The sequence below is a fragment of the Rhinopithecus bieti genome, unplaced genomic scaffold, assembly GCF_001698545.2.
Source record: "Rhinopithecus bieti isolate Rb0 unplaced genomic scaffold, ASM169854v2 scaffold_41114, whole genome shotgun sequence".
In the NCBI taxonomy this organism is placed as follows: domain Eukaryota; kingdom Metazoa; phylum Chordata; class Mammalia; order Primates; family Cercopithecidae; genus Rhinopithecus; species Rhinopithecus bieti.
Window position 1 is genome coordinate 1,733,917 of NW_016817363.1, and position 26,398 is coordinate 1,760,314.

A 26,398-nucleotide genomic window follows, 5' to 3' on the forward strand; every position below is an offset into this window, starting at 1 on the left:
GGGCCTGTCGTGGGGTAGGGGCAGGGGGGAGGGATAGCGTTAGGAGATATACCTAATGTAAATGATGAGTTTATGGGTGCAACACACCAACATGGCACATGTATACATATGTAACAAATCTGCACGTTGTGCACATGTACCCTAGAACATAAATTATTAAAAAAAAAAAAAAAAGTCTTATCTTACGGGAGTTGATTGGGTAGACACTGCCTTATATCTTTCTGGGTTTGAGACATACCTCTGCACCTTTTGTCTTTTAGATGAAAAGAAACTCTCATCTCAGAGTGGCATGATGGGGGTATGTCTTCAGGGAAGCAGAAAAGGAAGAGACAAAAAATTTTCACATCATGACAATTCCAAGAAATAGCAAAATGTTTTAGTGTCTGTAAAATCTAGCAAGGTGTCATGACACTTCTTGGCTGTAAATAGCACTTTTTCAGAACCTGGAACGTAATTTGAAGCGTTCTGCCAATCTCCTTCCTTTCCTTCCCACCACTCATGCTGTAATACCTGTCTCAGGCAATACTGTCAACTGTGACTTTATGATCTGACCACACTTCTGTTATTTTGGTATTAAATTGGATTTGAACTTGGGTCTCAATTCAATTCAGTTCAGTTAACATTTCTTGAACACCCATAAACCAAGGTCTTTAACCTTCTGTATAAGAGACATCCAAACCTCTCTAAACAAGCACATCAATCTGGAAGTCCGAGAGAACCACGCTTTCTTACAACACTTCCAGTGTCTTTCAGTGTTTTCCTACTTAAAGTATCTCAGGTTTGCTTTAGCGAGTCAGTATTCTTTGGTAGCTGGAATAGCTAAGAGACTAGATTTCATGTGGATCTTTATTTGAGCAGGGAGAGTGTATCCTGCCAAATATTCTGTAGGTCGTATTTAAACTGTTTGTTAGTGAAGACTAGTGTGGATTTGGGTTGCTGCCCCTGACGCTTCAGAAATTCAGAACAAAATAAATCCTCAGCTTGATTGCTTCATGCTTTTATTAATGTGGTGTGCTTTTTCTTTAACTATGTATTTATCCATTATGAAAATGCAGACAGAGTGAGCTGTCATAAAAGGAGAATCCTGGATTGGCCATATAATGATTGTGGGACTCTGGGAGTAATGCTAGAAGGTTGTTTTACTTGGACTTTTAGGGAGGTGACAAAGACCTATCACTATTCCTGAGTTAAGGAGGAAAACTGAGACATTTAGGTGATAAGAGAAGCAACAATCTAAAAAAATTAGCCTTTGGGAACCTGGAGGGAATTTTTAAGCCAAGGAAGAAGTCATGTCCAAAGTTCATTTTCTCAACTCATTCATTAAACATTTTTAGATTAAGGTCCTGCAGTATTCTGGGCGCAGTTGTAGGTGCTGGGAATACATATAAGGGAGCAAAGAGCAGAGTAGCCATGCTAACGTCAGCGAAAGTAAGAGAATTCTGACTCTAGGAAGGAAGTTTGGGGAAATGTACAGACTAGATCTGAGTAAATTCAGATTTAGGTAGAGCTGCAATTAATAGTAGTTTTCATTTAGTTAAGTGCATAAACTACATTAAATATTTTAATTACTTTAAAATTTTCTTTACATTGTACCATATTGCTTTCATACACTCATGAATTATAATAAAGGTACCATTAAAATTGTAGTATTCTTTAAGATTTATATGTTGCATCACAAGGTCCTATTAAAAAAATACATTGTTTAGATCACAAAGTATAATTTAACCTGAAAACATGTGCTCTATCTATCCAACTATCTACTTTTTATATTTTATATATGAAATTTTTCTTTGAAGAGAACCTACCATTTAATTAACCAAACCATTAACAGCAGCACCTAGTGTCAGCTTCTAGAATTTCAGGCACAATAAATAAAGGATACAGTCAATATAGGATTTTATGTGGATTGTAGTTTAAAAATCAAAACACGATGGCATAGAAATGTAATGTTTTGGCCAGGCATGGTAGCTCATACCTATAATCTTAGCATTTTAGGATGCTGAGGTGAGAGGATTGCTTGAGCCCCGGTGTTCAAGACCAACCTGGGCAAGAAAGTGACACTCTATCTTTATAAAAAATCAAAAAAAGTAGCCAAACATGGTAGTGCACACCCATGGTCCCAGCTTCTAAGGAGGCTGAGGTGGGAGGATTGCTTGAGCCCAGGAGTTCGAGGCTGCAGTGAGCCATGAATGCACCACTGTACTCCAGCCTGGCGACAGAGTGAGACCCCGTCTAAATAAGGGGAAAAAAGGCTGGGCGCAGTGGCTCAGGCCTGTAATCCCAGCACTTTGGGAGGCCGAGGCGGGTGGATCATGAGGTCAGGATATTGAGACCATCCTGGCTAACACGGTGAAACCCCGTCTCTACTAAAAATACAAAAAAATTAGCCGGGAGTGGTGGCAGGCGCCTGTAGTCCCAGCTATTCGGGAGCCTGAGGCAGGAGGATGGCGTGAACCCGGAGGCGAGCTTGCGGATGAGCCTAGATCGCCACCACTGCCACTCCAGCCTGGGCTGAGCAGAGCGAGACTCCATCTCAAAAAAAAAAAAAAAAAAAAAAAAAAAAAGAAAGTAATGTCTCGCATTATGTAACAAATTTAAAATACAGTGGTTTATATCTTTACACATGCTAACTTAACAAACACACTATTCTGTTGCTAAAAGGGAAGCCCGCAGCATGCTAAATGATATTGGCTAATCCTGTATGGCCAGCTACTTCTTCCACAGTGAAGATGTATACTTACTATGATCTGGTTGTGTTTACTATGAAATCTCTTTCTAACAGTTGTACTATTAATTATAATTAAGTAATTTAATTTAGTATTGTGTGGACTGTTAAAATATATGTGTGAAAGAAAAGGTTTTTATTTAAACTATAGTCAATACTTTGAAAGTATTCATTTAAAGGCAAGTAGCTTAAAAAGGCAAGTAGCTTGTATTGAATGTGGCCAAGACAACAGTAAAAGAATGAAAACAACTAAAAATAGATGAAAACACTGCATTCATATTATTTTACAAAAGTCTTTAGATTTTCACTGCATTAAAAAAAGTCCAAACCAGAAAATGAATAGATAATTTCTTACGAATGTGGTTTATGAGAGAAAGAAGACCCAGAATTCTACTGAGCAGACCCATGCTTGCCAAAATTACCTTGATTCTAAATCACAAAATAAGTATATCTGTGCACACTCATTTGCCTACACTGAAATAATGAAATGTTTATGGAATACTTTTTTTTATTATTTCCATGTTTGAAATGACTTTTCCAACATTCAACCACTTAGTTTTCCCACTGCATTCCTTTTATAATGAGTTCCTTCTTTAATGAGTATCACCTAAAGTATTTAACAAAAACATCAAGCATCATATTTATCAGAAATAACATGTTGAATACATTGTAAACTATGTTTACGTCCTTATAACATGGAAGCACAATTTTAAGCAAAATACCAATCCACTCCATCTTTGGTAGAATTAATCTTGAATAACATGAGTTTTGACTTAGAGAAAGTTTTAAGAAAAACTTCCCTTGTACAAAATGCAGGTACGAAAGAAGATGCATAATGCACACAAATTAAATAAAATCTTATTAAATGTAGACATGTCAATATAGAAGGACAAGTAGTGAATTTCAGTATGTCAACAATTGCAGTCATGTTGTTGCATAAGGCCACTGAAACAAGCATTTGTACAAGTCTTCATTCAAACTGAAGTGCATCTTTTGTTTACATACGTATCTTCCTTAAAAGACAAGGAATTCATCCATTTCAGTACTATGCCTAATTTTTTTTGAATCCCTAGCACCAGAGAGCAGGTATTTAGGAAACATCAGTTTATTGTAACAATATAGGACTTGATCATTTTTAGTCTATGTGTTTCATTGGCTTTCAGATGTCGCATCTATGACTTTTGAAATATGTAGGAACATAGTAACAAAGGGAATGCACTTTGACCTTAGAAACTGGTATTGAAAGTCATAAAATGACTTGATACCTGTCACAAGATTAGTTTATTTCATATAAGTAGAAAAGTCCAACTAATAAAAAGCAGGTTCTAATAAATAATAAAATAAATTTACCATTGAGATGTAATTTTTCACTGAATCCCCAGTCTAGGTTTCCCCATCTTAAGAATATTTTTTATTTTATAATAAAAAGTGAGGAGGAAATATATAACCTAAAGTCGAACAAACCAAGTAGGCATTGACCTTATCTAGGGATGCAGCATTGCACTTTATTCACTACATTAGATGGCTGACTAAAGGGTTATAGTTGACTTCCGTTTAAAAAACTATTTTTGTTTGATGTAGTCCTACTTATTTATTTTTGCTTTTGTTGCCGTGCTTTTGATGTTATATTCAAAGACTCTGCCAAGATCAGTATCAATGTCAAGGAGCTTTTTCTCTATGTTTTCTTTCTTTCTTTCTTTCTTTCTTTCTTTCTTTCTTTCTTTCTTTCTTTCTTTCTTTCTTTCTTTCTTTCTTTCTTTCTTTCGTTCAGAGACAGGCTGTAGTGCAATGGTGGGACATAGCTTGCTGCAGCCTTGAGACCCACTTGGGCTCAAGTGATCCTCCCACTTCAGCCTCTCAAGTGTCTAAAACTATAGGCACACACTACTACACTTTATTAATTATTTTATTTTATTTTTGTAGAGATGGGGTTCTAGCTAGCACTTCCAGGCTTGTCTCGAACTCTTGGGCTCAAGCAATTATCCTGTTCCTCCTCTCAAAGCACTGGGATTACAGGCCCTATGTTTTCTTCTAGGAGTTTTATGGTTTCAGATATTACATTTAAATCTTTAATTATTTTGAGTTAATTTTTGTATATGATAAAGGCAAGGGTCTAATTTAATTCTTTTGTAAATGTATGCCCAATTTTACTAGCATCATTTATTAAAGAGACTTTCTTTTCCCCATTGTGTATTGTTGTCCTTGTAAAAGATTAGTTAACCACATATGTGTGGGTTTACTTCTGGGTTCTTTGTTTTGTTGCATCAGTCTATGTGTCTGCTTTCATGCCAGTATTATACTGTTTTGATTCCTATACCTTTGTAGTATTTTTGATTACTATAGCTTTGTAATATAGTTTGAAGTCAGGGAGTGTGATACAAAGAAGCTTTGTTCTTCTTTCTCAAGATCACTTTGGTTATTCAGGGTCTTTTCTAGTTCCATTTCCTTTTCTCTAAAAAGCTTTTATGCATAAAAGGGAATAATCAACAAGATAAAAAGGCAACCTACAGAATGAGAGAAAATATTTGTAAACCGTATATCTTATAAGGGGTTAATATTCAAAATACATAAGGAACTCACACAACTCAATAGCAAAAACTCAAATGACCCAGTTAAGAAATGAGCAAAGAAACTCCTGAATAGACATTTTTTTTTTCCGAAGAAAACATACACATGGTCAACAGATATATGAAAACATGTTCAACATCACTAATCACCAGGGAAATGTAAATCAAAACCAAACTGAAATATCATCTCACACCTATGAAGATGGCTATCCTCAAAAAAACAATAAGTGTTGGAAAGGGTTTGGAAAAAAGGAACCCTTGTACAATGTGGGAATGTAACTTGGTACAGCCATTATGAAAAAGATTATGGAGGTTTCTCAAAAATTAAAAATAGAACTACCCAACAATCCCACTTCTCGGTATGTATCCAAAGGAAATGAAATTGTAAACTTGAAAAGGTATCTGCACCACCATGTTTACTGCAGCATTAACAATCACCAAGATATGGAAACAACTTAAATGTCCATCCACAGATAAATGTATTTAAAAAGTGGCACACATACATACACACACACATACACACAAACACACAAAGACACACACACACAATAGAATATTATTCAACCATAAAAAAGAATAACATCCTGCCATTAGCAACAACATGGATGGAACTAGAGGACATTATGCTAAGTAAAATAAGCCAGGCACAGAAAGAAAAATACGTTCTCAGTTACATGTGGAATCTAAATAAGTAGAACTCATAGAAACAGAATAGAACAGTGGTTGCCAGCAGCTGGGGCATGGAGAAATGAGAAGATACTGATCAAAGAATGGAAACTTTCAAATATGAGAAAAACAAGTTCTGGAGATCTACTGCACAACTTGGTGGTGATAGATATGTTAATTAATTTGATTGTGATAATCAGTATTCAATGTATAAATACATACAATCACCACATTGTATACCTTGAATATGTACAATCTTTGTCAATTAGATATTTTAAAATAAGAATTATTTTGTTTTAATTATATTTTTTCTATTAATTATATAATAACTTGACAATTGTTTTTAAAATTCTACTAAAAGAAATATATTACAAAGGGGAATTGGTAATCTGGCTAGTTGGCTAATTAATAAAGGAAAAAATACTAGATACCTGCTATAAAAAAACAAAAATGGAAGGAGAGGTCAAGGAAGCAAAACAAAGAAATAAATAGCTTTGCAAACAAATTTAGTGTCTCTTTTGAATTCCATCATAAATGTTGCCTAGCTTCAGGTGTGTGTCTTTACTGATTTCTCCTTTGTATAAAAACCTGTATCCCTTTTAAAAGTGCAAGTATTTCTCATCACCAACGGTCATAATTCAAAGGAGCAAAAGGTGTCTACTTGTAAAAACTTTGTCATCAGACAAAGCCAGACCGTCATGACTGGGTCAGTTTCTCCTCTCTAAGCTGATAATTATCTCACACTGTTACAGAAACACTGTGGAGAGGAAAATAAGTACTTTAAGAGACTACAAATCTGAGAAAAGAGTTTCTTTCTCTAAAATTTGAACTGCAACATTTATAGTTTCAGTCACATATTTTTTGCTGCATTTTATAAACATAAACATGATGATTCCATCATTTCATGTTTTAGCATGTACTAGATATCTCTGATGTGCTAACATTGTTAAAATGTATATTTCCAGGTCACATCCTTAGAGATTCTGATTCAGTAAGTCTATGGGACAGCCTAGAAATAAGTATTTTTAAAGCTTGCCAGTAAATTTTCATGCAAGTGATCTGCAGTCCATATTTGGGAAGCTGGGTAAAAACTTATCTTGAATGTTTAGGTTTATGTTAAAGGTGAAAACAGAATCATGGAAGCATCCATGGCTTTAACAAACTGCTCACATTCAATTATCAACATTAGTGCTTTAACTCAATTTTATAGTGTAGTAGAGGGAGATGAGCATAGGCTCAAATAAAAATAATACAATGCAATAAAAAGGTATTAGTGACTTGCATGGATGAACAACATATGTTAAGACGAACTCAGAAGGAATAAACATTATTTTCAGTTGTAAGGAAATAGGATTTAAAAGCTGAGCATTTATGAGGGGGGGCACATTTCAGTAACAAAGAAAAGTATGGAAAACATCTTGAGGAAGAAGTTTTCGTCCTGTGGTGCAGCTGATGAGCTAGTAAGGCAGCAGCACTGGACCTGTGTCAGAGAGCACTGGGAAGAGTGTCTGGGGAGGTCCTCTGGGCTGAGTTACTTTATGGGTCTATTCTCATTTCTCCTGATTTGACTTTCACTTCTTTTCAGAATACTTTATCCAGATTGACTCTTCCTTGAGACCAGCTAGATACATCTTTCTTGGGAGGTGCGGAGCTGGTAGTTCCTTCCTCTTTCATGGGGAAGTCAAAATGGACCTCTCTTCCCCCTCACTGAGGTGACCACCCTTAATTAGAGAATAAGATAGACTCTGGTTTCTGACTGCTCTGCTCCTAGAGTTAGGCTGACTAATTTTTCCTATAATCAGGGAGACGATGAGCACATGCCTGACAGGCTATCTGTTCTCAGCTCCCTGGGATCTTACCTCCTTAAACTCCTACTGAGATTTCCTTTAACTAATAGACATCTGCATGTCCTGATTAAGCTATTGTCACTTAAATGGACATTTGCCCGAGATATGCTACTTCACCTTCTCAAATCTAATCCGAAACAGGACTTAAACTGTGCATGTGGAGATTTAGAGCTTCCTGCTCTTCATCAGCCCTCATCACTGCCTCCAGAGAGCCTCTGGTAGGACCCTGGGATACTACTTCACCAAAAACACCTGAATCAGTCCTCAAACAAGCCTTTGGGGAAATCCTCAACTGCTTTCGAACTGCTTCTCTCTCTCCCTGTGGGAAAATACATCTTGTAACAGGCCGATTTAGAAACAAGTCCCTAGAAGCTGTCCTGGTGGCTCAAAATCCAGGGATTCTTTAAGAAGAAAATGATACATAACCAAATCCACAGATTTACAATGCAGCATTAAAAACAATCATTAATGCAGTTTTCCCACAGTACTTAATGAGGATGATGGCTGGTGGTAATGATAAATTTCTGACTGTATACTCTTGCCAGGGGCTCTCTAGGGAAGAAAGCTGCTGCTAGCTAAGATATTTAGAATTTCTGCTAAACTCTTCTCAGTAGGAATGTCCTTGCTGATGCTACTGAGGAGATGAAGGTCTGAAAGTGAGGTATTAGCTCTCATTGAAAGTAAGAACATATCGACCCTAGGCAATTAAAGACAATCTCTTTGGATACATGCATTGTTATCAATAACATGACAGTTTTGCCTATTTGAAATTCAGCCTCATGTTTCACATTGAACCTTTGGGTGACTGTCGATTGAAATCTTTAAAGGGGACTACATCAGCAAAGTATTAGCTCCCTGAAACTCCATCCTCTTATAGTTTAATTTTTCCTGATGGAAACAACAAATGGTGGGTTTGAAAGTCTCTGAGGTCCTAGTGTAACTTGTTCTGCCAATTCTGAAATAATTTTAGCTACCGTTTATGAAGTAAGTGCCATTTACTCCATTTTATGGAGCAAAACTAAGTATGCTGTATACTGTGGCTAATATTTTATAAATTATCTTAGTTTTTAATTGCAGTTGCACTCTGTGTTAGCTATCATTATTCACATTTTATGAATAAAGTAATTGAGGCCCAGTGAGTTAAGATCCTGTTCAAGGTCACATATCTGAGAGGTGGCTGCACTAGAATTAAAACCAAAGAATATCTGACACGATAGCCAGGGCTCTTCAACCTCTATGGTATAGTGCCTCTCTCCAGTCTACTGGGAGGGCATCCATGTTCCCTCCCACTGTGCATTTGCTCAGGGTATTTGTGTCACCCAAATAGTTTCCCTATGTATATTCCTTTCTTTCCCCATATCTGCCTATCAAAAGTTTATATGTTGCTTCAAGGCTGATCTTAAGTACCATTTTTTTCTAGGAAGCTTATTCTAATTTTTCTTTCCTCTTCTTTACATCCCTCTAACCAGATACGGATTCCATCTTTGAGTAAGCTCAGTATCTTCCATAAAACTCACAGGGTTTTTATCTCATTTGCTTGGTTTTCTTGGCTATTCAACATAAACTTTCAAATTATGGCTCATATACATTTCCAAAAGACAAATCAAATATTACCCATAGTGTAGGTGCTCAAAAATATCAGTGCAATGTAATTCACTGAATGCATTTCTAGGATTAATCTGGGTCAGAGCTTGGATTAAGGACTTGTCCTAATTAGGTATTCACATATGGGAGCCTGGGATCATAGGTCTGTCTCCGACGTGAAGGACAGAGCGTTATGATATGAGTTTCTGGGCTCTACAAGACTTCAGATATTGTAAAGGGGTGAGAAATGGGAGGTAGGAGAAAGTAAATACCAAAGGTCACACAAATTTGAAGCTTCAGGGCCACCAAACTGTAATTCAGATCACCTTCATACTCCTGCAATATTCTTTTCACTACATCATGCTGACACAAACAGAATGACCAGTGACATTTAGAATATCTTGTCATCAATTTTTCTGGTCCTAGCATTCAACCACTTTTCCTTTCTAATGTGACTAGAAACTGAAGGAAATCAGACCTCAGCTTTAAGAAATAAAATTGTTTAACAGCTTTTAAAAATAAGTTTCAATCTAATAGACTGTACTGTCACTAGAACTCTGCTCAACTAGACACCTCTCAATTATTCACAGATGGATCATCAAGAACAAATTTTGCTTTTGAGTTCTTATTGACATTATTCCCTACTTAGTTCAGTTAAATCCTTTGTTAAGGCAACATTAGTGTACTTTTCAAGTGACGTTTTTAAATACAATAAGTTTGAAAGAAAGACTGTTTTAAAGTCAAACTCTTAAATAGAACATCCCTTGAAAACTCTGCTTACATATTTAACACATTTTGATTGAACAAAGCCTCACAGTCAATATAAAAAATTAATACCATAAGAAGACTTCCCATTTCTAGGTATGACAAAGTAATTGGTATTATATTAACCCTCCCACTGAGGAAAATTATAAAAACTGGGTTAAAAAAAAAAAACGACAATACTGCATGATCTCACTTATGTGTGAAATGTAAAAACGTTGAAATCATAGAAACAGAGAGTAGAATGATGGTTACCAAGGGCTCAGTGGGTAGGGTGGCAGTACTGGTAAAATGTAGGTCAAATAATGAAAACTTTCAGTTAGCCAGAAAGACTAACAGAACAAAAGGAATGGAGTGTTACCAAAGCAGCCAAGGCATGCTGGGCTGTGATCTTGGGATCTACAAGAAATGTTCCCTATAGGCAGATGTCAATTTCTAAGATGTCTATGTGAGGGCAAATGCCAAAAAAAAAAAAGGCAGAAAACAGCTGCTAAGAAGCTAGAAAATATAAACAGAGATTTTGCACCAGTAAATTAAAAAACCTGAGTGAAAATAATGTATTCCTTGAAAAACAATTTGCCAAAATTGGCACAAAAAGTACCAGAAATTGGATTAAGGACTTGTGCTAATTAGGTATTCACATATGGGAGCCTGGGATCATAGGTCTGTCTCCGACGTGAAGGACAGAGCGTTGTGATATGAGTTTCTGGGCTCTACAAGACTTCAGATATTGTAAAGGGGTGAGAAATGGGAGGTAGGAGAAAGTAAATACCAAAAAAAAGGTCCAATATCTATGTACAAAATTTAATGCATAATGAAAATCTTTCTACAAAATAAATTGCAAGCCCTTCATTGGAAAATTTTGCAAACATTTAAGAATAAAATCTGAAGCAAAACTCTTCCAGAGAACACAAAAAAGGGGAATCATTTCCAAAATTATTTTTTGAGGTCACTATAATCTCAATAAGAAAACCTGACCAAAAAATACAAATAAAATGAAGAGTAAAATAACAAGCCCATTTCTTTTATAAATGTAGACACTAAAATATTAGCATGTCAAACATATATGTTTAGATATATATGTATGTATAATTGTATATATACGGTAACATGCCAAACCAAGTTAGATTCTTTCTAAGAAATAAAAAGTTGGTTTAGTATTTGAAAAAAAATCAATGTAATTCACCATATTAACAGAATAAATAAGAAAGACAATATGATTTTTCTCTACATATGCAAAATAAGGATTTATTAAAAAGTAATTCTCATTAATGACAGAAATCTTTAACAACTAGGAATAGAAAGGAATTTCCACACTCTGATATAGAGGATTAACCAAACATCTACAGTAAATATTATATTTGATTATGAAATATTGAAAGTTTTCACTTAGCAGAAATGAGGCAAGGATATCTGCTATTCCTTCTAATAATATTATACTGAAACTCTTAAATAATGAATTAAGGCAAGAAAAATAGTGAAAATTAGGAGAATTATAAAGGAAAAACTAAAACTCCCATGATTTGTAGATGGCATGATGGTGTGCACGATCATATACATACTACTACTAAGTGAAAGATGTCAAACATGAAAGAGTATACACTATGGATCCCATTCATATTAAAAAGGGGAAACCTATTTACGGTAACAGTATTCGTGATAGTGGTTACGTTGGGAGAACTGATACGGACCACAAGGGAGGCATTTGGGTTTCCGGTAATGTTTTATTTCTTGATATGGTTTGTAGAAACACTAGTATACTCACTTTGTGGAAAGTCATCAAGATTATAAGTTTTTTTAATTTCTGTTATATGCACATTATAATTCAATAAAAAAGTTTACAAAAATAATTGATAAATTATTGACATATAACCCATGCCGAAAGACTCCAACTGGCAATTAAATGTGATACAAGTTTGTGCATGAGCTGATGAAAGAGTAAGAGAGGGATGAACTTGAATGAGCCAGTCTCATGGGTAACATATTATTGACTGTGTTTCTGTGCATTCTTGTGATATAACAGCTTCCTTAGGCACCTCCAACCAGGTAGCTGGCTGATGGGAGGGCCGCTTTCTGGGGTCTGTCTCAGAATTGCACATTTGAGAGAATGTTAAGGAACAAACTCACAAATAAAGTGCATCTATATATAGGTGGAACCTTTGATTGAGCTATGCATCAAGGTGATAATCTTATTACCCTAGCATGAGAGTGTTCAATAAAGAAAATCTGGGGACAAAATAGTAAAGTTCAAGAGCATTTCAATCTCTTCTGAATCATGTCTAAATAATATACATACCCTAGTTGAAATGATGTGAATTTCCAGATACACGCATCCTCATAAGTTACAAATCATATGACCAAGACACGCTTTATTGAATGAAGATTTCATTCATTTGGTTTCCAGCTCATTTCTGCCTCCCTTTATTTATTTAAGAAGTCCTGATTTACAGAACATTCTACCCAACAACTGCAGAATATACATTCTTTTCATCAGCACATGGTACGTTCTCCAAGATAGACCATATGATAGGCCACAAAACAAGTCTCAATAAATTTAAGAAAATTGAAATCATATTAAGTATCCTCTCAGACCACAGTGAAATGAAACTGGAAATTAACTCCAAAAAGAACCCTCAAAACCATAGAAATGTATGGAAATTAAATAATCTACTCCTGAATGATCTTTAAGTCAACAATGAAATCAAGATAGAAATTTAAAAATTATTTTAACTGAACAATAATAGTGACACAACTTATCAAATCCTGTGGGATACAGCAAAAACAGTGCTAAAAGGAAAGGTCATAGCATTAAATGCCTACATCAAAAAGTCTGAAAGAACACAGACAATGTAACATCACACTTCAAGGAACTAGAGAAACAAGAGCAAACCAAATCAAACCCAGCATAAGAAATAACAAAGGTCAGAGCAGAACTAAATAAAATTAAAACAATAACAACAATAGCAAATAATAATAATAATAACACAAAAGATAAATGAAGGCTAGGCATGGTGGCTCACACCTGTAATCCCAGGACTTCGGGAGGCTGAGGCAGGCAGATCACTTGAGGCCAGGAGTTTGAGACCAGCCTGGCCAACATGGTAAAACCCCATCTCTACAAAAAATACCAAAATTAGCCAGGCATAGTGGCACATGCCTGTAATCCCAGCACTTTGGGAGGCTAAGCCAGGTGAATCACCTGAGGCCAGGAGTTTGAGACCAGCCTGTCCAATATGGCAAAACCCTGTCTCTACAAAAATTACCCAGGCATGGTGGTGCATGCCTGTAATCCCAGCTCCTCGGGTGGCTGAGGCATGAGAATTGCTTGAATCTGGGAGATGGAGATTGCAATGAGCCAAGATTGGTCCACTGCATTGCAGCTTGGGTAACAGAGCAAGACTGTGTCTCTAAATAAATAAATAAATAAAAACTATTTTTAAAATGATAAACAAAATTGATAGACCGCTAGTGAGATTAACCAAGAAAAGAAGAAAAAAGATCCAAATAAACTCAAGCAGAAACTAAATGCGAGATACTACAACTGATACCACAGAAATATAAAAGGTCATTCAAGGCTACTATGAACACCTTTATGTACACGAACTAGAAAATCTAGAGGATAGATAAATTCCTGGAAATATATGGCCCTCCTAGATTAACTCAGGAAGAAATAGAAACTCTGAACAGACCAATAACAAGTAGTGAGACTGAAACACTATAAAAAAAATTGCCCACAACCAAAAAAGTCTAGGACCAGATAGATTCACACTTGAACTTTCTATCAGACATTCAAAGAAGAATTAATGCTAACTTTTTTTTTTTTTTTGAGACGGAGTCTCGCTCTGTCGCCCAGGCTGGAGTGCAGTGGCCGGATCTCAGCTCACTGCAAGCTCCGCCTCCCGGGTTTATGCCATTCTCCTGCCTCAGCCTCCTGAGTAGCTGGGACTACAGGCGCCTGCCACCGCGCCGGCTAGTTTTTTTTTTTGTATTTTTTAGTAGAGACGGGGTTTCACCATGTTAGCCAGGATGGTCTCGATCTCCCGACCTCGTGATCCGCCCGTCTCGGTCTCCCAAAGTGCCGGGATTACAGGCTTGAGCCACCGCGCCCGGCCGCTAATTTTATTGAAACTATTCCAAAAGGTAGAGAAAGAGGGAATCCTCCACAAATAACTCTAAGAAGCCAGTATCACCCTAATACCAAAACCAGGAAAGGACATAACAAAAAAAGAGAAAACTATAGACCAGTATCCCTAAAGAACATAGATGTAAAAATTATCAACAAAATACTACCAAATCCAACAGCATATCAAAAAGATAATACACCATGATCAAGCGGGTTTCATATGAGGGATGCAGGGATGGATTAACATATGCAAATCAATAAATATGATACATCACATAAACAGAATTAAAAACAAAAACCGTATGATCATCTCAGTAGACACAGAAAAAGCATTTGACAAAATCCAGCATTTCTTTATGACAGAAACCCTCAGCAAAATTGCCATAGAAGGGACATACCTCAAGGTAATAAAAGTTATCTATGACAAACCCACAGCCAACATTATACTGAAAGGGAAAAAGTTGAAAGAATTCCCCCTGAGAACCAGAATACGACAAGGATGCCCACTTTCACCACTTCTATTCAACATACTACTGGAAGTCCTAGGCAGCACAGATAAGAGAAAGAAATAAAGGGCACTCAAATTGGTAAAGAGGAAGTCAAACTGGAGCTGTTCACTGATGATATAATAATATAACTAGAAAACCCTAAAGACTCATCCAAAAGCCTCTTAGATCTGATAAATGAATTCAGTAAAGTCTCAGGATACAAAAATCAATGTATACAAATCAGTAGCACTGCTATACAGCAACAACGACCAAGCTAAGAATTAAATCAAGATGAAAAAAATCAATCTTTTTTAGAAAAGCTGCAATAAATAAATAAATAAATAAATAAATAACTTAGAAATATACCTAATCAAGAACGTGAAAGATCTGTACAAGAAAAACTATGAAACATTACTGAAAGAAATCTTTTATAACACAAATGAATGGAAATATATCCCATGCTCATCATTGGGTAAAATCAATATTGTGAAAATGACCATACTGCCAAAAGCAATCCATAGATTAAGTGCAATTCCTATTAAAATATAATCATCATTCACAAAGCTAGGAAAAAAATCCTAAAATTCGTATGGAACCAAAAAACAGCCCACATAACCAAAGCAAAACTTAGCAAAAAAAAAAAAAAAAAAAAAAAAAAAAAAATTCTGGAAGCATTACATTGCCCAACTTCAAACTACACTACAAGGTTATAGTTACCAAAACAGCATGGTACTGGTATAGAAACAGGCATATAGACCAAGGGAATAAAATAGAAAACCCAAGATAATATTTACAGCCAAATAAAGCCAGATACTTACAGCCAACTGACATTTGACAAAGCAAACAAAAATATAACGTAGGAAAGGACATTCCGTTCAACAAATGGTGCTGGTATAATTGGCAAGCCACATGATGAATAATGAAACTGGATCCTCATTTATTACCTTATACAAAATTCAACTCAAGATGATCAAAGACTTAAATCTGAGTCCTGAATCCATAAAATCTCCAGAAGATAACATCAGAATAACTCTTCTAGACATATGCTTAGGCAAAGAGTTCATAACCAACACCGCAAAAACAAATGCAACAAATACAAAAATAGGTGGGACCCAACTAAACTAAAAAGCTTCTGCCCAGCAAAATAATTAGCAGAGTAAACAGCCAACCCACAATATTTGCAAACTATGCATCTGACAAAGGACTAATATCCAGCATCTATAAGGAACTCAAACAAATCAGCAAAAAAAAAAAAAAAAAAAAAAAAAAAAAAAGTCCCATCAGAAGTGGGTGTGGTGGTTAATATTGAGTGTCAATTTGATTGGATTGAAGGATGCAAAGTATTGATCTGGGTGTGTCTGTGAGGGTGTTGCCAAAGGAGATAAACATTTGAGTCAGTGGACTGGGAAAGGCAGGCCCACCCTCAATCTGGGTGGGCACAATCTAATCAGCTGCCTATGTGGCCAGAATAAAAGCAGGCAGAGGAACATGGAAAGACTAGACTGGCTTAGTCTTCTGGCCTACATTTTTCTCCTGTGCTGCATGCTTCCCGCCCTCGAACATTGGACTCCAGGTTCTTCAGCTTTGGGACTTAGACTGGCTTCCTTGCTCCCCAGATTGCAGATGGCCTACTGTGGTAACTTACCTTCTGATTGTGTGAGTCAATACTCCTTAATAAAGTCATATATATATATATATATATATATATCCTATTAGTTGTGTCCCTCTAGAGAACCCTAATACAGTGGTAAAGGACATGAATAGATAATTCTCAGAAGATATACAAATGGCCAACAAACATGAAAAAATGCTCAGCATCACTAATTATCAGGAAAATGCCAATTAAAACCACAGTGAGATACCACCTTAGTCCTGCAAGAATAGCCATAATTTAAACATCAAAAAACAACCGATGTTGGAATGAATGTGGTAAAAAGGGAACACTTTTACACTGCTGGTGGGAATGTTGACTAGTATAACCACTACAGAAAACAGTACAGACATTCCTTAAAGGACTGAAAGTACAACTACCATTTGATCCGGTAATCGCACTACTGGGTATCTACCCAGAGGAAAAGAAGTCGTTATCTGAAAAAGACACTTGCACATGCATGTTTATAGCAGCAAAATTCACAATGGCAAAAATATGGAACCAGCCTAAATGCCCATCAACCAATGAGTAGATAAAGAAAATGTGGTATACAAACACCGTGGAATACAACTCAGCCATAAAAAATGAATGAAACAATGGCATCTGTAGCAACCTGGATGGAGTTGGAGACCATATTCTAAGCAAAGTAACTCAGGAATGGAAAAACCAAATATCATATGCTCTCACGCATAAGTGGGAGCTAAGCGATGAGGACATGAAGGCATAAGAATAGTACAACGGACTTTGGGGATTCAGAGGGAATGGTGGGAGGAGAGTGAGAGATAAAAGACTACATATTGGGCACAGTGTACACTGCTCAGGTAATAGGTGCACCAAAATCTCAGAAATCACTACTGAAGAACTTATCCATGTAATCAAAAACCATCTATTCCCCAAAAACTATTGAAATAAAAAAACTAGAAGTCCTGGTGTGCTCTTGGGCTCGATAAGCTTGTATAGGGTCTGATCTCTTGTGGAAAACATTTGGGAAGTGGATAAAGCGGTATCAAAATATGTAAAAGTAAAGAACAACAGAAAAAAATCAGTTTGAGATGTAAGAAAAATTATTGTAATAGTAAAAACAATTACTGAATGCTTATTGTGTACTGTCTCTTTGTAAAGTGCTTTATTATTTCATTTAACCTTGCCAAAAACACTAGGCAAAGTCAATGTTAATTCCATGTTACAAATGAGGAAATAATTTACTCAAAGTCATAAGAGATAGTGGTAGAACTGAGGCTTGGAAAATTTCAGTCTGATTCAGACCTTCTTCTCAGCCACTACACCTCATCAACCTCCTCATCAAGAATAGATGGCCAAGGGGTATGTCCTTCGTGTCTGCATCTCAGATCTCCTCATCCAATTGCTGCCCATTTTTTCCACATGTACACCTATTTTTTAATTTTATTTTTGCTGATGTAGTGTAACCAGCCTTGATTATTTTGGTGATTTTTTCAGGCAAATTCTCATTTTGAGCGATTTTCTACATATCCTAGTCATGAATGTATGTATGTAGTAGAATCAGACCTAGTTAGTTAGCAAAACTGATTAGTGAAACAAATTTAATGGGATGAAACAAAATGTACTGTGCTTACACACACACACACACAGACACAGACACACACACACACACACACACACGTCTAAAATAAGCCGAATAAAAATTCCTTGTAGATCAGCAATTTTGGGTTTTCTGCAATATTATCTGCAGTCATGCTTTCCCTTCGCCAAACTTTTCCCTCATCAGGATAACTAAGCTTAGTGACACACTGAGCAAAATGCTGGTGACCAGGAGAGATGCTGCCATAAATGTGTTCTGAAGAAAACTTGGAGATTAAAAGGGCAAGGTTTTAAGGAATCTTAATAACAAAACAAGATCTTGAAATTTGCAAAATTCCTTACCTTTGTTACATGCTTCTACCCTGCAGAATCTGGCTTCTGCCTACTTCTCCAAAATCTTTTTTATAAGAGTGAGTCCTCTCACTGTGCTGTAACCACATTGTCCAGTTTTCCATTTCTTTAGTCGTTTCCTGCTTTAGGACCCCTTTGGTCATCTTGATCCCCCTGCCTGGAATGCTGTTTGCCCAGTTCTTGCCATGGTTGGTTCGTTCTTATCTTTCAGTTCTCAGGTCAAATGTCTCCTTCTGTAAGAGGCCATCCTTGTCCTCCTTAGCCAAAGCAAATGCCCCTGCACGCTTGACTGCCTCTTAGAACATCCTAGTAATTTAAATTTTTTTGTATCACATACGACGATCTAAGAGTATCTTGTTTATTTGTTTTTTTTTTTTTTTTTTTTCAAAAGGTAAACTCGTTTACTGGTTCAGCACAGAATTCTCATGATCATTAGTACTCTGACTTGGGCCTAGACTTAGTCCTAGGCTGAAAGATTGATTCAGGTACAATTAAGTTTTCTGGTGAAAAATCGTCATTGGGTTCAAATGATCTATTATCCCTCTGGAAGGCAGCACCAGCAGGGAAGCTATGAATACGCTCACTTCAAAACTGAGCTTTAGTGCTGGTTGTACCTTAACCACACACCCTACAGCCAAGAGAAATTAGCAGTCGAGCAAAAATACAGACCAAATGCCTCTGGGAGACGGACTGAAGCAGCTCCAAAGAAAGCTGTAAAAAAGTGACAAGAATTTGTTCTTCCACTTTAAGACTGTTCGATTCAAACATGAGTCCAAGGCACATATCCGTAAGAGGAGATGCTCTCCTGCTGTCTCATTTGCCAGATTATCCTTCCGTTCCAGGCTTTCAACAGGATGTGACTGGTTCATGCTCCATGATAGGAAAGGAATTAAAGTTTGAAGCCAGAATGAATGGCCACAATGCCTGATGTTAGACTTTCATAGGTCACCTTGTGAAAGCCTGCATCTTCTATCATCTCTTTGAACTCTTCCTGAGACGGAAACCTTTGGATACTCTCTACAAGGTACTGATAGGACTTCCAGTCTCCAGCGATGACCTCTCCCAGGACAGGGATGACCTGGAAGCTATATAGATCATAAAGCCTGGATATGAGGGGATTGTTCACTTGGCTAAATTCCAGACAGAGAAACTGTCCTCCTGGTTTCAGCACCTGATGGGCTTCCTGGAGTGCCTGATCAATGTGTGTGACATTCCGGATCCCAAAGGCAATGGTGTAAATATCAAACTTGTCATCATCAAAGGGCAGCTCTTCAGCATCTCCTAATACCCATGCAAGTCCAGCTCTGTATCCTTCAGCCAAGGCTTTCTGCTTGCCAACCTTTAGCATCTCCTTGTTGATGTCACACACCACGACACGAGACCCGCCCAAGGAATCTTCTTCATTCTGGTACTTTTTGGCAATTTCTTCCCAGGATAAATTTTGCTGGGCCCTTAACTGCCTCTTCTGTTTACTCTGATGGTGGGACTGAACATAATTAAGGAACCGGAATGCAATGTCACCTGTGCCTCCAGCAACATCAAGCAGCTGGGTCCCAGGAAGCGGGCGCATCTTCCAGAGCAGCAAATCCCTCCAAACACGATGGATACCAAGACTCATCATATCATTCATCACATCATACTTCTTAGCCACACTTTCAAACACCTGATAGACTTTGCCCCCCTTCTCCTCTTCCGGCACAATCTCAAACCCGAAGTGCGTTTCCGTTGCGCTCTTCTCTTGGGACGAGAGCCGAGCACTTAGTGGGGTCCCGGGCCAAAAGCTACGAAGCCCGAGGAGCTGGCCTCCCCGCATCGCCTGCGACCACCCACGGCCGCAATAGCTCCATAGAGCGCAGCTCTTGGGGGCAGCCATCTTGGTAGTCGTTTATTTGTTTTTTAACTGTTTATTTTCTGCCTTCTTCCCCACTCCCTCATCTGGATTCCCAGTTTGCATGTTATATCCATAAGATACTTGATGAATATTTGTTGAAGGTTTATTTATTTTTTCCTTTACTATATTTCCTGGGTCTGCTTATTTGGAATGTCTGCAACTTTCCCTCATTCATCTCTGGCATATGGGCTTCTATGGACAGCCAGCCTGGGAGCAGTTTTACTGTGGATAGCCTACACTGGGTCTGCTGTTTGCTGAAGGACAGGCCCTACCTCCATATCTCCATGCTGAGCCATTCATGCACTTAGCTCTGTGAGATCTTCTGATGAGAAGAAACTGACCCATCTACTCCTCTAGATAGACAGGTACAGGGATACTACCATGGGGAGCAAGAAAGATTAAGTTCTGAATTTGCGAGGACTTTTTCAGCAAGAAGCTAGAGAAGTTGAAATGGACATGGCAAATGGAGACAGAAAAAGTACAAAAGTGTGATACATTCCTCTTTGACACATCAGCTGCTGCACTGAGATAGAACATTCATTTGTACTAAAGCCAAGCTCTTTCAATATTGGGGCCAAATATAGATTAGAATAAAAGGAAAATGTGTTTTTAACCAAATATATGATTTTAAGATGACTGGTAAAGAAAAGGCACTCTCTCTCTAGAGCCCAGCATTTGTTAGATGTCACCTTTCTGGTAGTTTTTAATCAGGAAGATATTGGCTCAGGCTTTTAAAATAGCTCCATTATTATTTATTTCTCAATGCACCAGATCCTGTTGCCAGATTGGCTTCTGTGGATTCCTGAGCCCATGGGTCCCCTTAGTCTTTGGTAATATTTTGCCAGGCTTTCTGTACTTGAATTTGACATCACCCTTCCACCTATTTGCTTCCTAATGTTTTTGATTTATTTTTATTTTTATTTTATTTTATTTTATTTTTTGAGACGGAGTCTTGCTCTGTCGCCCAGGCTGGAGTGCAGTGGCGCGATCTCTGCTCACTGCAAGCTCCGCTTCCTGGGTTCATGCCATTCTTCTGCCTCAGCCTTCTGAGTAGCACCGCGCCCAGCTAATTTTTTGTATTTTTAGTAGAGACGGGGTTTCACTGTGTTAGCCAGGATGGTTTCGATCTCCTGACCTCATGAGCCGCCCATCTCGGCCTCCCAAAGTGCTGGGATTACAGGCGTGAGCCACTGCACCTGGCCATTTTTTTGATATTTTATTTGTAACTTGTTGGTAAACCTAAACCTCATGCTCAATCCTTACATCCTAAATAGGATTTTTCAGGTTTCATATTTCTCTAGAATTATAATTTGTTTTTCTCTTGCTCCTGGTTTAGCCCTGATAGTTTCTTTACTAAAATATCCCAGCAGACCATGTTCACTTCTCATGAAAGTAGTGGTGGTATTAGACTTCATTCATTCCTTTCCAAATACTTATTAAGCACCTACTGTATGCTAGACACTGTACTAAGTGCTAGGGATATAACCATAAACAAAATCAGCATGGTACTTGTTCTTATGGAGCTTATAATTGGATGTAGGAGATAGGTATTTAAACAAGCCATTGTATTAACTGTTGATGAGTAAAGAAGGGTCTGCTAGCCCAGTAGGTAGTTGTGTGTGTGTGCCCTGTGTGTTATCAGATAAAACATTTAGTCAGAACTACCCAGGTACTTTTAATAGACAGCAGCAAAAGAAAACCTCTCTGGTTGCTATTTTTATGGCACCCATACTCTACCTGCTTAGCTGGGCAGGGAGCTCATGAGTCTTCAGGGTTGCCTCCAACAAAAATCTCTAACATGAATGCTATTGGTCCTGAGAAGGTCAGTGGCATCCCTCATTTAAACATCTGGGCAGATGAAAGGAGTGAAGCCCTGTGAATAAACTCCCAAAGTCCTCATTAGGCCAGCATCAGGCATTTTTTAAAAAGAGTTTTTATGGAAAATTCAAGCTACTGCCAAGGATAAAAACTTTAACTGAGCCATAGAAGAGGCTTACCAGTTCAAAATGTGACTCAGTTCAAATGTAGGCTACCATGATTGACCTCTTTGCTCAAAACTTCACCTAGAGACATACTATTCTTTATGATAACTTTAGGGCTTGTGTGCTCTCCCATGATTATTATCTCCATATAGCTGTAAAGGGAAACTTACAGTCTGACCAGAGAGGAAGACTTGGGAAAGCACTATGGTATCTGAGGATCAGGCTGGAACCAGAACCTGCATATACAGAGGTCTGCAAGACAGATCTGATCTCATAGGCCTCCCATCCAAGAATGAGCAGCCGTGCATCATTTTGACCAAACAATGATAGAAGAGATAAGTTCCAACTGTAGTCCATCTTGTCACTTCTCAGTGATCTTAATCCCCATAGAGGAGAAAAACTCTGACATGGCAGATCGACACAACTGAGAATCTACCCCATTAAATCCACTCTTTTTTTTTTTTTTGAGACAGAGTCTCACTCTGTCGCCCAGGCTGGAGTGCAGTGGCCAGATCTCAGCTCACTGCAAGCTCCGCCTCCCGGGTTCACGCCATTCTCCTGCCTCAGCCTCCTGAGTAGCTGGGACTACAGGCGCCCACCACCTCGCCCGGCTAGTTTTTTGTATTTTTTTTAGTAGAGACGGGGTTTCACCGTGTTAGCCAGGATGGCCTCGATCTCCTGACCTCGTGATCCGCCCGTCTCGGCCTCCCAAAGTGCTGGGATTACAGGCTTGAGCCACCGCGCCCGGCCCTAAATCCACTCTTTCTGCACCATGGACTTCAATTGATTCTTAACATCCAGATGGTTGCCCACCTCTATGCTTAGTTCAGACTATTCTTTGGTAAAGGATACTCACGATTTAAAGATGTCCTCCCTGAGAGCTGAGGCAAGTGTACTTACCACCCAGAAGATAATTCACTAAAGATTTGGATTTAGGTTTATGTCAGTTAGTTTTCAAGATAAAAATCCAAAAGGCAACAAAGGAGAGAAAAAATTGGAAGCTTATACAGTTAAAATTTTATAATTCTTTAACTATTTCCAAATAAGAGATATCAACATATCAGAAGTCGTCAATATCAATGATCTTAAATGAGGATTTATTGTATATAATCTACAATGTTAAGGATGTTCAAGGGTTTCTTGGATTTAGGATCTTCATCTCTTTAGCCCTAATCTCCCCTTACAGGCTTCTTGAAGAAGTCATTCCAACATTCTTCAGGTGCCAGAAGGTTTCAAGAACCTGAAATCTAGCTTTTCTTCGACTTTTGTGAGGTCCCATTTAGTATACTCCCAACAATGATTTATGGTCAAAACTAATACCTCAAACTTTTATATTTGTCACATTTTTAATGAAAGTACTCTGATTCTATCTCCACTCCTCTTTGTGAATATCTTATAAGAGTTTAACTCAAATTAACTGAATAATTTATGTAGTAAAGATATGCATGATAGGCATGAGAATCCTGGCATTTTCATTTTAAGAAATCAAGTACCTATAGAGGTCAAAACTTATCTCAGACACTCAGCACCCCTCTGATTACAGATGTTGAAGTCCCTTTTGTACCACATCCATCTCCAAGGGCTACAGCCACTACACAAATGGCTCATGTTGAAAAACAGAGCCTGTTTGTTTAGGAAACTTTTATAAGCACTTTGTGGCCATATGCTAATATTTAATGATGTCTTTCAATAATGTCCTTGCCCCAAACTTCATCTTGACCAGCCTGAGGCCCCAACGCCTAATTTTTTTTTTAACCCCTCATTTGAGAAGACCTAAACCCCAGTGCAGCTGTGGCAACCTAATGGAGCCACATGATCCTCAAAGGGACATTAGGACAACAGCTAATTCATCAGTATTCTTGCTATCTATGATAAGTATGTCACCATTGTATGCTTTGAGCTAAGACAAAGGTGCTAGGAAATTTGTGTCTTCCATATCAGCCTCAAATGCCTGCATGGAATAATTTCAATGAATGTAATGATTCTCTTGCTTCCATCTCAAAGCTCTGGTGCCATTATTGTAGTTTTAGTGTATACAGCAAGACCATTTTGTACCTTTCCTTGGAAGACATGGTGACCCACTTATCCAGAAGAGCTTTCAAAAACATGTTCTTCTCAAACCATAGGATTTCCAATTGTAACTGAGTGATCACCTTGTTGTAAAGACTTTTTGTCTACTAGCTCTATACCACCTCTATCTTTTATTAACATTTCCAGGTGTTTGCTGCTCAGGTTTCCCAGGAGTGGAGTAAGAGAGGTAGAAGGTTTTCTGGCCCCAAATGAAAGGGGATATAAAAAATCCCACTCTTGTCAGGAATGTAGTCATAACTAGTTCTGAGCCTGTTGTATTTTTTAGATGAACATATTTACATTAAAAAAATCTATTCATACATGCACACACACATACATATGCACATAGTTTGGCTCATTTGAGGAAGGACTTGAGGTGTCACAGAAAAACATTGTTACAGGGGTTGCAAAGTGCCCATTTTGATGCCCTCTTAATTATGACTAATATAACTTGAACTTCTTAATCAAGACTAATATAACTTGAACTTTTAAGGGAATATGTCTATCTATAATTATTGAGATGCTAATTTTGACAAATTTTCCAAATATATGCTTGATTTTCCAGCTAGATTACAAATGACTATAGGGTAAAAATCATTTATTTCAGGCTCTTTGACAACCTTACCACAGTGTTTTTAAGTAGAGGTTTTGAATTGTAAAAGTTTCAAAGATGTTTGTGAGATTCTATGCCAATATTCTTAGTATTCAGTTTGCTCAGACATTATAAATCCTGTGTGAGAAGTAAGGAGAAAATGGAGGTTGATGTGAGGTTGATATAATTTCCCCGAAGGTCAGCCAGCAAGCTAGGGGAAAGGACGGAATTAGAACTCACACCCCTCAATTTTCCAGGCTGTTGCTTAGCCCACTGAACCCCACTGCCTCTGACTCAGTGTATTAATATAGACTGAAACACAGATTGCTTGAACATATGGCAGAGAGGATGAGAAGATAATATTCTGTGGCAGGATTCATTTCTGAAGGCAAGTAGACGTAAAGGCTGTTTTTCTGCACAGGATTCAGCAAGTGAAGCGTTAAGCACTTAAAAAGAATTGTCTCCAAATGATACAACTTTTCCCCTTGAATGAGATCTGTTTCTGGGCATTCATTGTCAGGGAAAGCCAGTGGAAGTGGGGCCAGGAGGACTGTAGGCCACCTATAGGCTATCGTAAAAAATAAGTAAGGATCTTCCAGAGCCCCAGAATTGTGCATAGAGGGAGGAGTGCCTAATAAATGCCAGTTCCTTCTCCTTCCTCAGCAAACCACACCCTGTAGTTAGGACACAAATTATAGATTTGTCTCTTGATCTAGATGGTTCTATCTTCTTTAGCAATAATCTGCAATATTCTACGTTCGTAATAAGACCTAGTTATTTCTTTTCTCACTATTACTAGATGCCACTAAGGGCTTCATTCAGTACATTGGGCAAGTTATTCTGGATTTCAGCCTGAGATATTTTTCTTGTGAGACACAGCGATATTGGGTTTGTAAGGAGACAAAGCTCAATGCATTCAAGGCATAGAGTCTAAAGGTTCAAAATTTAGGCATGATTTAGGGTGGTGGTTTTCCAATTGGTGGATCCATCAAGAAGAGGAAAGGGAAGAGGCTGCATAGGGAAGGTTCACTACCCCTCTTCTCTTATATGTTGTAAATCTGTGCTATATAAGAGTTTAATGTAAAAGTTTGGTTGGAAAAATTGAGGGTTTCATAACCGAAAGACACTTTTAAAAGCCTGATTTAGGGAATGGTTGCTTTTATCTAATAAAATGTAGTAGTTCAGAGCATGTGTATTGGTTATAAGAATAATCTTACTTTGCATCTAACTAGCCTTGTGATCTCAGATAACCTGCTTAGCCTCCCTGTGCTTTAGTGTACCTATCTATAGTAACTGTGCCTATCTCATAGGTTTGTAATGAGGCCTAAATGAGGTAACATATGGATGTGCTTGACATTGAGACTGGCACACACTAAACACTCACTAAAAGGTAGCTGCTGTTATAATTTTATCATCACTATTACTATTATTTTTGCTATTATTATTAGATCTATTCCAAAGGTTGGATTTACTACCTTTTTCTAGTTTGCAATTTAGGTAGAATGGCATGGGATTTCAATGATCTGAAGGTGAATGGCA

At 37.6% G+C, this 26,398-nt stretch overlaps 2 protein-coding genes across 2 annotated transcripts in view; both read right to left on the reverse strand.

The window, feature by feature from the left end:
• LSAMP (limbic system associated membrane protein) overlaps positions 1 to 26,398 on the reverse strand; it is a gene marked incomplete at its 5' end in the record, with an annotated part of 306,800 nt that overhangs the window by 133,217 nt on the left and 147,185 nt on the right. The gene's annotated exons all lie outside the window — the stretch shown is intronic.
• LOC108517860 (2-methoxy-6-polyprenyl-1,4-benzoquinol methylase, mitochondrial) lies at positions 18,690 to 20,202 on the reverse strand. The gene has a single exon (XM_017855969.1). It carries the CDS (start codon positions 20,195 to 20,197, stop codon positions 19,214 to 19,216), a length of 984 nt encoding a protein of 327 aa, XP_017711458.1. The 5' UTR covers positions 20,198 to 20,202; the 3' UTR covers positions 18,690 to 19,213.